The sequence below is a fragment of the Toxotes jaculatrix genome, chromosome 20 (assembly GCF_017976425.1).
Source record: "Toxotes jaculatrix isolate fToxJac2 chromosome 20, fToxJac2.pri, whole genome shotgun sequence".
Classification (NCBI taxonomy): Eukaryota; Metazoa; Chordata; class Actinopteri; family Toxotidae; genus Toxotes; species Toxotes jaculatrix.
In genome coordinates, this window is record NC_054413.1 from 333,900 (window position 1) to 347,362 (window position 13,463).

The following is a 13,463-nucleotide window of genomic DNA, read 5'->3' on the forward strand; positions in this document are numbered from 1 at the left end:
CCGACAGACCCAGACCCCCGACAGACCCAGACCCCCGACAGACCCGGACCCCCGACAGACCCAGACCCCCGACAGACCCAGACCCCCGACAGACCTGGACCCTGACGTTGTGATGATGATGTTTTGTGCTTTTAAGTTGAAAAGACGTGGTGAACTTTTTGTGTGTGTGTGTGTGTGTGTGTGTGTCCATGTCCAGCAGACTTTGACTCCATCTCTGACCCCATCATGAAGGCTAAGATGGTGGCTCTGAAGGGCATCAACAAGGTGATGAGTCAGGGCAGCCTGGGACTGAGCCCCATGGTGGTCAGCAGGTAGGAGCCTGTGAGGCAGCAGAGACACACAGTGGAGAGGAGACGTCTGTGATGTTTAGTGTTGTGATGTTCACATGAGGAGTCATTGGACCAGGTCCTCGTGGGGCTGTGGACCGGGTCAAACGCCGAGCTGCAACCAAGACAGACAGTTATCTTGTCCAACTGAAGCCTCAGATTATCTGTTCATAAACTGTGGAACAGAGGACGACTGTGGACTTTGTCCCCATCACCTTTAATGATTGATGCAAGGACAGAGAGTGACACACACTGATGATAAACTCCACTTTGTTTCTGTGTGTGTCAGGTTTCAGCAGACTCCACCTCCAGGGACACCCGGTCCAGAGGGGTCTCCTCAGCCTCCACACGTGGTTGGACAGGTGAGTAGAACCATAACAATGTGTCATAATGAGAATAATCAACTTAATTTCTGCTGCATTGAGAGACAGTGACACGTCCTCTTTAAAATGAGACAGACTGTAAAGGACTCACAGAATCCACTGTCTCGTTCGCTACCGTCCTCTCTGAATCTTCTGAGTTTTGAGCGTCTTCTCTTCCTGTCAGGACGGGAAGTTGAACCCTCAGATGGTGCGACCCAGCCCCCCCAGCTTCGGCCCAGGCTTCGTCAGTGAGTATCAGAAATCTGTCGGGCTCATTATGGAGTTTCCAAACAGAGGAGAGGTTAAAGGTCGGCCTGCAGACAGGAAACAGAAACGAGCTGTACAGTCAGTGTCCCAGTGTCCGGACGTGTTGACACATGTTTCTGGTCTCGAATGGGTTTTTCACAACAAACGTTATTATCTTGTTAAAAACGCTTAAATCTTCCAAATGCAGCAGCAGCGTTTCTCATGAACCAGATCAAACGCAGGCTGCTGTGTTTTCTGCAGACGAGTCTCAGCGGCGTCAGTATGAGGAGTGGCTGGGGGAGACGCAGCAGCTCCTGCAGATGCAGCAGCGCCTCCTGGAGGACCAGATCGCCACCCACCGCAAGACCAAGAAAGCTCTGTCGGCCAAACAGAGAACTGCCAAGAAGGCCGGCCGAGCTTTTGCAGAGGAGGACGCCGCCCAGCTCCGCTACATCACCGAGCAGCAGGGGGCGGTCCAGAAACAGCTGGAGCAGGTACGCGAACACACCTGGAGCCTCATTCTTATGTTTGTGTTCTTAAAAAGAAATACAGATGAATAAGGAGCTTCTCAGCTCAGAGACGACGACAAAGACGACTGCGTGATGACTGCGTGTTGACTGCGTGATGACTGCGTGATGACTGCGTGTTGACTGCGTGTTGACTGCGTGATGACTGCGTGATGACTGCGTGTTGACTGCGTGTTGACTGCGTGATGACTGCGTGTTGACTGCGTGTTGACTGCGTGTTGACTGCGTGTTGACTGCGTGTTGACTGCGTGCTGTGTGGGTTGTGTGTTCAGATCCGGAAACAGCAGAAGGATCATGCCGAGCTGATCGAGGACTACAGGACCAAACAGCAGCAGCAGAGGGCGCTGCAGCAGCAGCAGCAGCCACCATCTGCTCCTCCCATGATGCCTGTAGGAGTGCCCCCCATCCCACAGACCTTACTCTCTCAGCCCATGATGTCCATCCAGCCTCACGGGGGCGGTCCAGCTCCGGCCTGCGTCCCAAGCGCCCCTACCGGTTGGACCTCAGGAGGCAGGGCTCCAGGGGCGATGGGGCAGAGGATGCCACATCAGCTACCCTCTCAGATGCCCCCCACCCCGCCTAACGCCCCCCAGGCTTCGCCACATACCCAAACCCCTCCAGTCATTGTGCCCAGCCTCGCTTCTCCAACTGCGGGCTTCAGTACCGGCCCCCAGGGCCCCACTGGAGGGCCCAACGGAGCATCAGGGGACGGAGCCCCCACACCCCAGGTAACACATTGACACTGGAGATGTTTTACTGTCACCAGGTGTACTGCGGTCAGTGGTACAGCCTCTGACCTCTGACCTCTTCACCCTGAGCTTCTGTCCTGCCTGCAGGGCCTTCAGCACACCACAGAATAACTGCTGCAAACAATGATAACTTTCACTGTCCAACAATCTGCTGCTAATGTCTAATGATCCCAGAGTCCAGGTCTTCAGGTGTCCAACCAGCCGTCCAAAGCCCACAGAGACAGAGAACAGAACACCTGACTCACTGGAGAAACTGACACCAGATCAGTTCTCAGAGGTGTTGCAGGTTAATTTTTCTGCTGATCAGCTGATGGATCGAACGTCTCAGCTCAACATGCTGCACAAAAATAGAGAGAATAATTTGTTGACCGTGCATGATGAGGTTTTCAGACGTCAGGTCATCTTATCTCGCTATCCAGGCATGAGACATTTCACACTGTGGTTAAAGAGAGACATGTCTGACTCCACCTCTGTCTCCATGACCTGCAGGTGAAGTTTGACGACAACAACCCGTTCAGCGAAGGTTTCCAGGAGAGAGAGCGGAGGGAGAGGCTGAGAGAGCAGCAGGAGAGGCAGAGAGTCCAGCTCATGCAGGAGGTAAAACGCTGCGCCGTCATCTCCCCGAGCACGAGAGGAACAAACACAGCAGTTACTCTGTTCTTCCTCTGCCCTCAGGTGGAGCGCCATCGAGTCCTGCAGCAGAGACTAGAGCTGGAGCAGCAAGGCCTGCTGGGAGCCTCTTTGGGTCCTGGGGCCGGAGTCGCAGCCATGCCTCCGGCTGGAGCTCGGGTGGGGCAGATACCTGGAGGACCTGCAGGGCCAGCTCCTGCCCCTGGTGGGGACGGTCTCTCACAGATGCCTTTCTTCAGCTCTGAGCTGCCCCAGGATTTCCTCCAGTCCCCTCCAGCCTCCAGACCTCCACCACAGCACCAGGGCCAGGTGGGGTTGCCATTCCCCCCACAGTCAGGTGTCCACCAGGGCTTCACGGGACCCCTGCACCCTGGTGCTCACCCAGCTCCAGGTGTGCTGCCTGGTGTGGCAGCAGAGCGGGGACCCCCCGTGGACGTGGCTCCTTCCAACCTCCAGACTAGACCGAGGCTCCCAGGACCCACAGGGTCCTCATCCCAGGCACAGGTGCATCCAACTGCGATGGGCGCTGCAGTAAGGACCCCCTCCCATCCTGGGAGTCAGAGTCATCAATTTGGACATGACTCCTCCTCTTCCTCCCCCTTGACCCCCCTCCCCCACTCCTTCCCCTGCTCCTCCTCTGGAGGCCCCGCCTCCCTTATCCAGCTCTACTCTGACATCATCCCCGATGACAAACCAAAGAAGAAGAGGAACAGGAAGAGGGACGGAGATGACAGCGTGGGGGCAGGGGGATCCAGGACGCCGCTGTCCTCCCACTCTGATGACATCACAGCCCCGCTCACTCCGGCAGTCTCCGACACTTCCTGCTCTACGCCCACTCGGGGCAGCGTGGACCAATCAGACGCACCATTCCCTGGTCTGGCCCCGTCGTCCGAGCTGGAGAGGCAGCTGTCCGTCAGTTCTGCAGCCCAGCAGAGAGCCTCTGTCCTGGGCACGGAGTCTCAGAGAGGCCCCCTGTCTGTGGCTCGTCTGGAGGTCAAGGTCCGTACAGTTCAGCTTTACAGTATCTGAGGTAGTGGCACTGCTGGAATCCACCAGCTCAGGGTTTTATTTTGTGCTTTGTCTTCCCTGCAGGAGGAGCAGGAGGAGGGCGGAGCCTGCGGGGGAGGTGTGGTGAAGATGGATGAAAGTGGGGGTGAGGGATTCTCCTCCCCATCCCCTCTCCATGGGGGAGGTAAAGACGGAGATGGAGGGAAGGAGCTCCTCAGACACCTGCTGAAGGACAAGACCTCCCCGGCCACCACGCCGTCACCCACAGGCAAGGCCACGCCCACTGCCCGCCGCCAGCTGACCAATGAGAGCGCCCGGTCTGAGGAGGAGGACAGGACTGGTTCCTGTAGCAATGTGGTGAGGAGGGGGTTGTTATTTTAATACTGTTCACACAGAACAACACAAACTTCATGGTATCTGAGTGGTGGCGTGTTCCTCTGAGTGCACTCTGGGTTCCTGCTGTCTGATTACAGCTGTTAGAGCTTAATGTGTGGACCTGTGTCCTCCTCCAGGTGACGATGGACAGTCCAGGCCCAGACCAGCTGGACTCCTCCAGCAGGAAGAAGACTCAGCGCTGTAAGAGACTTGCCCGGCCCGAGAAGGACAGAGCTCCTCCCAAATACAAGAGGAGGAAGAGAGAGGAGGAGGAGAAGACGCTCCACTCCTCCTCCGACGACCCGCTGATGACACACCTCAGACAGGTAGACCCACACCACCTGTGATCTGCCAGTCTCCTCCATGAATGCACCTTCACTGCTTTTCAGAGTGAAACACTCTTAACTTACTTTCCTTTCTTCCTTCTTTCCTTCCGTCCTTCCTTCCTCTTTCCTTTCTCAATCTGAAAACATTAAAATCCTCCAGATCGTTTTCTCCTCACAGTGAAATTAAACTCTGAGGTTCGGTTGTTATTGATCGATCCCTCAGTTATTTCCTCAGTTAATCAAAGATTGATTTTATTTATATCAGTGAAATTGTCCCAGTCCTCGTTGACATCTTCAGACGTCTAATGCTCAAAGTGAGTGAGTGACTGTGACACTGGAGGACCTGGAATCAGACGATGTCTGGACTCTGAATGGAGAACTCGACTTCCTCTTCTTATCTCCAGTCTTCAGTATTGTTATTGACAGCTTATGAACTGTGTTCATTATGAATTCATTGTGGATTACTGCCCCCCCCCAGCTGTCAGTGTTGCCCCTCATGGAGCCGGTGCTGGGGGTGGATCTGAGTCTGTTCCCCCCGTACGGCAGCTCGTCTCTGGGCAGAGACTCCAGACTGACCGGGTCCTTTGGGAACGCCTGCCTGGACGGAGTCACCGACTACTACTCCCAGCTCATATACAAGGTGCTGCTGCTGTGCTGCTACACACACGTTTAACTGTCTGATTAAACTGAGGAGAAGAATCATTTAACTTAACCTCGCTCTCTCTCTCACCCTCTCACCCTCCCCTCCCCCCACAGAATAACCTCAGTAACCCCCCGACACCTCCAGCCTCCCTGCCCCCCACGCCCCCGCCCGTTGCCAGGCAGAAGCTGGTGAACGGCTTCGCCACGACAGAGGAGCTCAGTAAGGACATCACCGAGCAGGAAGGTTAGAGAACAAACTCAGTGCAGCAGCTGGGTCAGAGACCAGAGGAGTGTTTCAGAGCAGCGTCTCCATCAGACGTGTTCAGCTGTCCACATACATTTGGCCACATACTGTCACATGCAAACATAAAATAAAGATAAGATGCAGCAGCTGGTTTTAAAGTGTAACTGTGTTTTTACCTCAGTCAAAGGTGTGCCAGGTCTAAAGCAGAAAGGGGAGGAGCTTTTAGCTTTAAACCACGCCCCCAAGACTGTAGACGTCCCCGCCTCACTGCCAACGCCGCCCCACAACAACCAGGAGGAGCTCAGGTAAGCCCCGCCCACTGTGGACACCTCAGGACCTCGTTTCTTTTCGAACAGTTGAGAATCAGTCATGAAACTTTCTCCTCATTCACACATGAACAGTAACACATGACATGTACCTTCACTGTATCAGTGTATCAGAGCGATGCACACAGGTGGAAAACAGGTAAACGAGGCCTGATTCTTCATCAACGTACCAGAGCTCCACAGTGTACGAGCTGATCACTGAGTTTTAAAGAAAAGAAAACTTGAAATTCCAAACGGCGCGGCAGCAGGAGCAACTTTACACGTCCAGCGTTTCAGGAGAAACATGAAGTGAATGTTCGTCTTCGTGTTCGTTACTGTCAGAGACAGAAGCTGCAGCTTTAAGCTGAGGAGGGAAAATCCTCGATTTCTAAAAATGAAATCTTCACCACTTTAGAAAGTTAAACCTGCAGATGAATTTCTTCTTCTTCTGTTGCTCTGACTCGTCCTTCTTCTTCGTGTGTTTTCCCGCTCAGGGTCCAGGACTCGTCGGAGCGGGACAGCCCAGACGGCTTCGTCCCGTCCTCGTCTCCGGAGAGCGTGTCGGACGTGGAGGTCAGCAGGTACCCTGACCTCTCCTTCATCAAGCTGGAGCCGCCCTCGCCGTGCCCATCGCCTACAATACCCATCATGCCCTGCGCCTGGGGAAAAGGTCGGTGATCCCCGGTGTGAAAAGGCTTCTGATCTGATTGGTTGTTTAGATGTTTGTTTCCTGTTCAGTTAATTATTAAATTTTGTTTAAGATAAAAGTCATTTCTGATTGTGTGTGTGTGTGTGTGCATGTGTGTGTGTGTGTGTGTGTGTGTGTGTGTGTGTGTGTGCATGCGTGTGTGTGTGTGTGTGTGTGTGTGTGTGTGTGTGTGCATGCGTGTGTGTGTGTGTGTCTCCAGGCTCTGCAGTGAAACAGGAAGTGAAGGCGGAGCCTAACCTTCAGGGTCCTCCATCCTGCTCTAACACAGACCTGGTTACCATAGCGATAACCCTGAACCCTGTTGCAGCTCAGGTAATAATTTTTCATGATAATAAAAATAAATAATTGTCGCAGCTTCCTGTTTCCCATCAGTCCCAGTGTTTCCTTTTCCTGTGAAACAGAAATATTTTCTCGGACTCATTTTGAGTTCAGTTACATGACAAACTGTAAATGAGGAATGTGGTAGCTGAAGTCATGAGTAGCCCCTCCCTTCTGATGACATCGCCGTTTCCAGAACGTTGCAGGAGTGATGGCGGCGGTGGCGGAGCTGCTGCGGGTCCCCGTCCCTGTCGACTACCAGCTGAGCCGAGCGGCCGGCGCCGAGCGCAGCTCTCTGGCCCTGCTGGCCGGAGTGCGAGTGCCGCTCACACAGGTAAGGAGCCCCGCCCACACAGGTGGTCATGCATCTCTACTGTGTGTGTGTGTGTGTTGTGAGAGAGGCAGCTAATGAAATGTTCCCTCATTGTTCTGAATGTGGTTTAAACTGCTGACCAGTAACTGAAGCTGCTGGTTTAACTGGTTTTTCCACGACTTCATTTCAGCATGTTTTTGTTTGCACTACAGCCCACGCCTTCTCTCAACAGTCCGAATATACATGTATGCTTTTTTTGCTTTGTCCACATTCACACTGACCCATTGCACCATTGGTGTTTGTGAAAAATAAATAAATAAAAGTTGTTGTTGTGTTGTTGTTGTCCTGTTCTGCCTGAGAGCAAAAAAAAACCGTCAAATTCCTTATTTGTATGCACAGATAAATCTGATTCTGGTTCTGCCTGTGTAAACAATGATGGTGTGTGTGTGTGTGTGTGTGTGTGTGTGTGTGTGTGTGTGTGTGTGTGTGTGTGTGTGTGTGTGTGTGTGTGTGTGTGTGTGTGTGTGTGCGTGTGTGTGCGTGTGTGTGTGTGTGCAGGGTTCATCAGGCAGCAGACATCAGAGACCTCCACCTGCAGCAGGAAACACTGGTCTGTACATGTACACACACTCTGACACTGGACCTGTTCTTCCTGTGGTGTTTCTGTTGCCGCCGCCCCACAGGTGTGATTGACAGGTGTGTGTGTTTCCTCCAGGAGTCAGGATGGACTACATCCAACATGGCTGCTCTGCTGCTGCTGCCAGGCCTCAGAGTTGCAGCCACTGCAAAGTGCTGCTGGGAAACGGCGTCCGCGTCGTCAGAGAGCTCAAACAGGTCGGACTCCGCAGACGACTCAGTGAGAAGGTGACACTGCGTCACACAGGAAGTCACAGTCTGTGTGTGTTTCAGGAGGGTCCGTCCAGACCTGGGTCCAGCCTGGTGTTCTGCAGTCCACACTGCTCCGCTCTCTACACGTCTGACCCACAGAGCAGATCGGCTGGACACAAGGTGAGAGGTCACTGATCATTGGTTATTGATCAGGAAACGGGGACAAAGGACACCACACCTCTGAATCCTGGGGACTTTAAAAGGAGGGACACACCCGGGGACACCTAATGACAGGACAGAGGTTTATGACATCATAACATCTGTCTCTCTGTCCGTCCTCAGCCTGCCGTCCCCGTCCTGCTGTCTGACTCTGAAGCTCCCCCTCCCAGCAGAGGCCAGCACCAGTACACCAACAACATGTCCTCCATCGCTGTGCACTCCCTCCCCCACACTCCCCCCACTCCACCCCCAACCTCCTCCTCCTCCCCAACACTATCCTTCCCTCCTGCCTCCGCCATCACCATGGAGACCAAGCCCCGCATAGACAGCCTGAAGGTGGGTGTGGCCTCTGACTGTATTAATATTGGATCCTCTGGGTGATTGATCTGACCATAGACTGATTGATTTCTAGGTGAAGGTGAAGCTGAAGCCCCGCCCCCGCGCCGTCCCAGATGGAGAGGACTTGTCTCGCCATGTAAAGAGGATGAAGAGTTCCCGCTGGAGACGCTGGAGCGTTAGCATCAGACTTAGCCGGTGAGCATCAGACTGAGCTGGTTAGCATCACATTTAGCCGGTTAGCATCACACTGGGCCTTGACCTGTATGTCTCTCTTTTTACCCAGGGGCCCCTGTATCCCTAATGAGGCAGTTGCCATGCCAACGGAGGAGGAAGTGGACGTGCTGTTGAAAAGGTTAGGGGCGTGTTTTCGTCCTGAGCCATTACCCAAAGACCAGCGGAGGTGCTGCTTCTGTCATCAGCAGGGAGACGGACAGACGGACGGACCTGCCAGGCTGCTGAACCTGGACCTGGACCTGTGGGTGAGTCTGCTGGGCTCTACTCATGAGTACTGGCCTGTCCTCTGGACCGCAGGGTCTCAGTTGTTAACCTGTCTGTCTCCGTCTCAGGTCCACCTGAACTGCGCTCTGTGGTCCAGTGAGGTGTATGAGACTCAGGCCGGCGCTCTGATCAACGTGGAACTGGCTCTGAGACGAGGTCTGACTCTGCGCTGCGCTCACTGTCAGCAGACTGGAGCCACGAGTGGCTGCAACCGCCTCCGCTGCACCAACACCTACCACTTCACCTGCGCTCTGCAGGCCCACTGCACCTTCTTCAAGGTAACACACTGTGAAGCACTGCAGGACCTGAAGGGGAGGGACACACCTGAGGAACACACACACACACACACCTGCTCAGCGACTCCATGACACTGTCTCTGCTCTGTGTCCTCCAGGATAAGACGATGCTCTGTCACCTCCATAAGCCCAGGACGGTTCCTCTCAGTGGGGACAGGTCTTCCAGCGGCTCCCCCTCCTCCACCCCGGGGCAGACCCCTGACCCGGCGGCGCTGGTGACCTCTGACCCGTATGACTCAGAGCTGCGGTGCTTCTCCGTGTTTCGGCGGGTGTATGTGCAGCGGGACGAGGCGCGGCAGATCGCCGCCGTGGTGCAGCGCGGCGAGCGGCAGCACACCTTTCGCGTCGGCAGTCTGCTGTTCCGTGCCGTCGGCAGGCTCCTCCCTCAGCAGATGAAGGCTTTCCACAACGAGTCTGCCATCTTCCCCGTCGGTTACCATGCCAACCGCATCTATTGGAGCATGCGGCACAGCAGCAGGTGACCCCCCGCTGACTAACTCTGAGGGTGTTTGTGGACCTGTGTAAAGACGTGACGTGAACACGGCCCCTCCATGGTCACGTTACGTGTGATGACGGCTGCTGGAAACAATCCGTGTTTAGTTTACATGTTGTTTAACATGAGTTCTGTTCCTCCAGACGCTGTAAGTACATGTGCTGCATCGAGGACCGGGACGGTCAGCCGCTGTTTAAAGTCAAGGTGGTGGAGAAGGGACACGATGACCTCATTCTGACCGGACCAACACCTAAAGGTAAACGTCTCCAGGTGCAGTGTTACCTGTAGAAACAGGAAATGAAGTCATCACATGTTCAGTGTGTGGAGCACGTATGATCATCGTTCAGTAACTGAAGAATAAAGACTGTGGAATGTTTACACTATGTAAATATCACAGTTCATAAAGAGAATAAACCAAATAAATGTCTCTGTCCGTCAAACTGTCCAGGTGAAACCTCAGTCTCTCACCACAGGATCCAGACTGATGTGGGACAGTAAGACGTCCAGTACAGTGTTGGAGTGAATGTACTGAGACTTCATCTCTGTGTCTGTCTCTGCAGCTGTGTGGGACCAGATACTGGAACCAGTATCACAGATGAGATCCTCCAGTGGGACTCTGAAGCTGTTCCCAGTTTATCTGAAAGGAGAAGATCTGTTTGGTCTGACGACGTCTGCAGTGACCAGGATCATAGAGTCTGTATGTGACACAGAGACACAGAGACACAGAGACACAGAGACACAGAGACACACACACAGAGACACAGACACAGAGACACACACACACACAGACACAGAGACACACAGACAGACACACACACACACACAGACACACACACAGAGACACACACACACACAGACACAGAGACACACACACAGAGACACAGAGACACACACAGACACACACACACACACACACACACAGACACAGAGATACAGAGACAGACACACACAGACACAGACACACACACACACACACACACACAGAGACACACACACACACACAGAGACACAGAGACAGACACACACAGACACACACACACACACACACACACACAGACACACACACACACACACACACACACAGAGACACACACACAGAGACACACACACACACAGACACAGAGATACAGAGACAGACACACACAGACACAGACACACACACACACACACACACACAGAGACACACACACACACAGACACAGAGACACACACACACACACACACACACACACACACAGACACACACACACACACACACACACACACAGACACACACACACACACAGACACACACACACAGAGACACACACACACACAGACACAGAGACACAGAGACAGACACACACAGACACACACACACAGAGACCCACACACACACACACACAGACACACACACACACACACAGACACACACACACACACACACAGACAGACAGACACACACACACACACAGACAGACACACACACACACACACACACAGAGACACACACACACACACACACACACACACACACACACACACAGACACACACACAGACACACACACTCACACACAGACACACACACAGACACACACACACACAGACACACACACTCACACACAGACACACACACACACACACACACACAGACACACACACACACACACACAGACACACTCACACTCACACACACACACACACATTCAGACATGTAATCCAGACTCAGACTGACTCTGTGTGTGTGTGTGTGTCTGTGTGTATTTCTGTGTGTGTGTGTGTGTGTGTGTGCAGTTACCAGGTGTGGAGGCCTGTGAACGTTACACCTTCCGTTACGGCAGGAATCCTCTCATGGAGTGGCCTTTGGCCTTCAACCCGTCAGGCTCAGCCCGCTCTGAGCCTAAAGCCTGTCAGGCCAAGAGGTAATCTCACCAGAGCCGCATCGACTGATTGATTGATCAGCTGATCGGAGGAAAAGAAATCATCTGATCATCAATTAATCAAAGTGGACGTGATGTCCTCTGTGATTTTCTGTCCTGTTGTTGTGTGTGTGGATCGATAAAGTTGCTAACGTTGTCGTGTATCTGTGACACGTTTGCCTTCGCGCTCTCTGTCTGCGTCAGACCCTACCTGTTGACCAGCATCGCTCCCAGGTGTCAGGGCTCGGTGGGCTCCATCGTGGGCCTCGTTCCCGGCGTCATCTCTCTGTCTCCGGGGGAGTCCGTGGCCGGAGCTCACCAGGGACGCCACTCCAAGTCGTCCCAGTACCGACGCATGAAGGCAGAGTGGAAGAGCAACGTGTACCTGGCCCGCTCTCGCATCCAGGTGAGACACCTGAACACAGGACTGAACACAGGACTGCTGGCTGATGGACAGGTCGCTGACTGTGTGTGTGTGTCTGTGTGTGTGTGTGCGTGTGCGTGTGTGCAGGGTCTGGGTCTGTACGCTGCCAGAGACATCGAGAAATGCACCATGGTCATCGAGTACATCGGCACCATCATCAGGAGTGAAGTGGCCAATCGCAAGGAGAGGCTGTACGAGTCACAGGTAACACACACACACACACACACACACACACACACACTCCACCCTCCACCTGACAGAGTCTTTGTAAAACACACCTCAGCGTTCGTCCTCGTCGTCCAATCAGATCTCTGTCCCAGAGAACTGACACAAAGCACACGTCTTCATGTGACGGCTCCTTCAAACAGACACACTCATCAGTGTTACACACACACACACACCCTGTTCAGTACACTCATGTTGTCTTCTCTGTGTGTGTGTGTGTGTGTGTGTGTAGAACCGTGGCGTCTACATGTTTCGGATCGACAACGACTACGTGATCGACGCCACCATCACTGGAGGACCTGCCAGGTGAGACCGGCTCAGACCGGCTCAGTTCTTCTCGGTGTTTATTTATTGATCAGTTTTCCAGCTGTGATTGAAGCCTCGACCCTTCTGTGATTGACAGGTACATCAACCACTCATGTGCTCCCAACTGCATCACAGAGGTGGTCACAGTGGAGAGGGAGAACAAGATCATCATCAGCTCCTGCAGACGCATCCAGAGAGGAGAGGAGGTAGCACACTGATCCATCGATCCATCGATCAATCAGTCAGTCAGTCAGTCTGTCATCGATCAGTCAGTCTGCCATCGATCAGTCTGCCATCGATCAGTCTGTCATCGCTCAGTCTGTCATCGATCAGTCTGCCATCGATCAGTCTGCCATCGATCAGTCTGCCATCGATCAGTCAGTCTGTCATCGATCAGTCTGTCATCGATCAGTCTGTCATCGATCAGTCAGTCTGTCATCGATCAGTCTGTCTGTCATCGATCAGTCAGTCTGTCATCGATCAGTCTGCCATCGATCAGTCTGTCATCGATCAGTCAGTCTGTCATCGATCAGTCAGTCTGTCATCGATCAGTCAGTCTGTCATCGATCAGTCTGCCATCGATCAGTCTGTCATCGATCAGTCAGTCTGTCATCGATCAGTCAGTCTGTCATCGATCAGTCTGTCATCGATCAGTCTGTCATCGATCAGTCAGTCTGTCATCGATCAGTCTGTCTGTCATCGATCAGTCTGTCATCGATCAGTCAGTCTGTCATCGATCAGTCTGTCATCGATCAGTCTGTCATCGATCAGTCAGTCTGTCATCGATCAGTCTGTCTGTCATCGATCAGTCAGTCTGTCATCGATCAGTCTGCCATCGATCAGTCTGTCATCGATC

At 53.3% G+C, this 13,463-nt stretch overlaps 1 protein-coding gene across 5 annotated transcripts in view; it reads left to right on the forward strand.

The window, feature by feature from the left end:
• The window catches only part of kmt2ca (lysine (K)-specific methyltransferase 2Ca), a 52,273-nt gene that overhangs the window by 35,367 nt on the left and 3,443 nt on the right, over positions 1-13,463 (forward strand). For 3 of the 5 annotated variants that reach the window (XM_041065338.1, XM_041065342.1, XM_041065341.1), the window contains 29 exons: positions 197-311; positions 616-688; positions 873-936; positions 1,196-1,428; positions 1,734-2,189; positions 2,700-2,807; positions 2,886-3,839; positions 3,933-4,205; positions 4,361-4,549; positions 5,028-5,189; positions 5,306-5,435; positions 5,617-5,740; positions 6,235-6,410; positions 6,649-6,761; positions 6,964-7,101; positions 7,639-7,690; positions 7,796-8,088; positions 8,251-8,463; positions 8,540-8,661; positions 8,750-8,945; positions 9,033-9,242; positions 9,359-9,738; positions 9,897-10,009; positions 10,314-10,450; positions 11,528-11,655; positions 11,857-12,058; positions 12,164-12,280; positions 12,534-12,607; positions 12,705-12,813. In XM_041065338.1, coding sequence (XP_040921272.1) covers positions 197-311; positions 616-688; positions 873-936; positions 1,196-1,428; positions 1,734-2,189; positions 2,700-2,807; positions 2,886-3,839; positions 3,933-4,205; positions 4,361-4,549; positions 5,028-5,189; positions 5,306-5,435; positions 5,617-5,740; positions 6,235-6,410; positions 6,649-6,761; positions 6,964-7,101; positions 7,639-7,690; positions 7,796-8,088; positions 8,251-8,463; positions 8,540-8,661; positions 8,750-8,945; positions 9,033-9,242; positions 9,359-9,738; positions 9,897-10,009; positions 10,314-10,450; positions 11,528-11,655; positions 11,857-12,058; positions 12,164-12,280; positions 12,534-12,607; positions 12,705-12,813 — 5,654 coding nt within the window. The remainder of the gene's footprint in view (positions 1-196; positions 312-615; positions 689-872; positions 937-1,195; positions 1,429-1,733; positions 2,190-2,699; positions 2,808-2,885; positions 3,840-3,932; positions 4,206-4,360; positions 4,550-5,027; positions 5,190-5,305; positions 5,436-5,616; positions 5,741-6,234; positions 6,411-6,648; positions 6,762-6,963; positions 7,102-7,638; positions 7,691-7,795; positions 8,089-8,250; positions 8,464-8,539; positions 8,662-8,749; positions 8,946-9,032; positions 9,243-9,358; positions 9,739-9,896; positions 10,010-10,313; positions 10,451-11,527; positions 11,656-11,856; positions 12,059-12,163; positions 12,281-12,533; positions 12,608-12,704; positions 12,814-13,463) is intronic. The other 2 variants (XM_041065340.1, XM_041065339.1) reach the window with 2 other exon arrangements.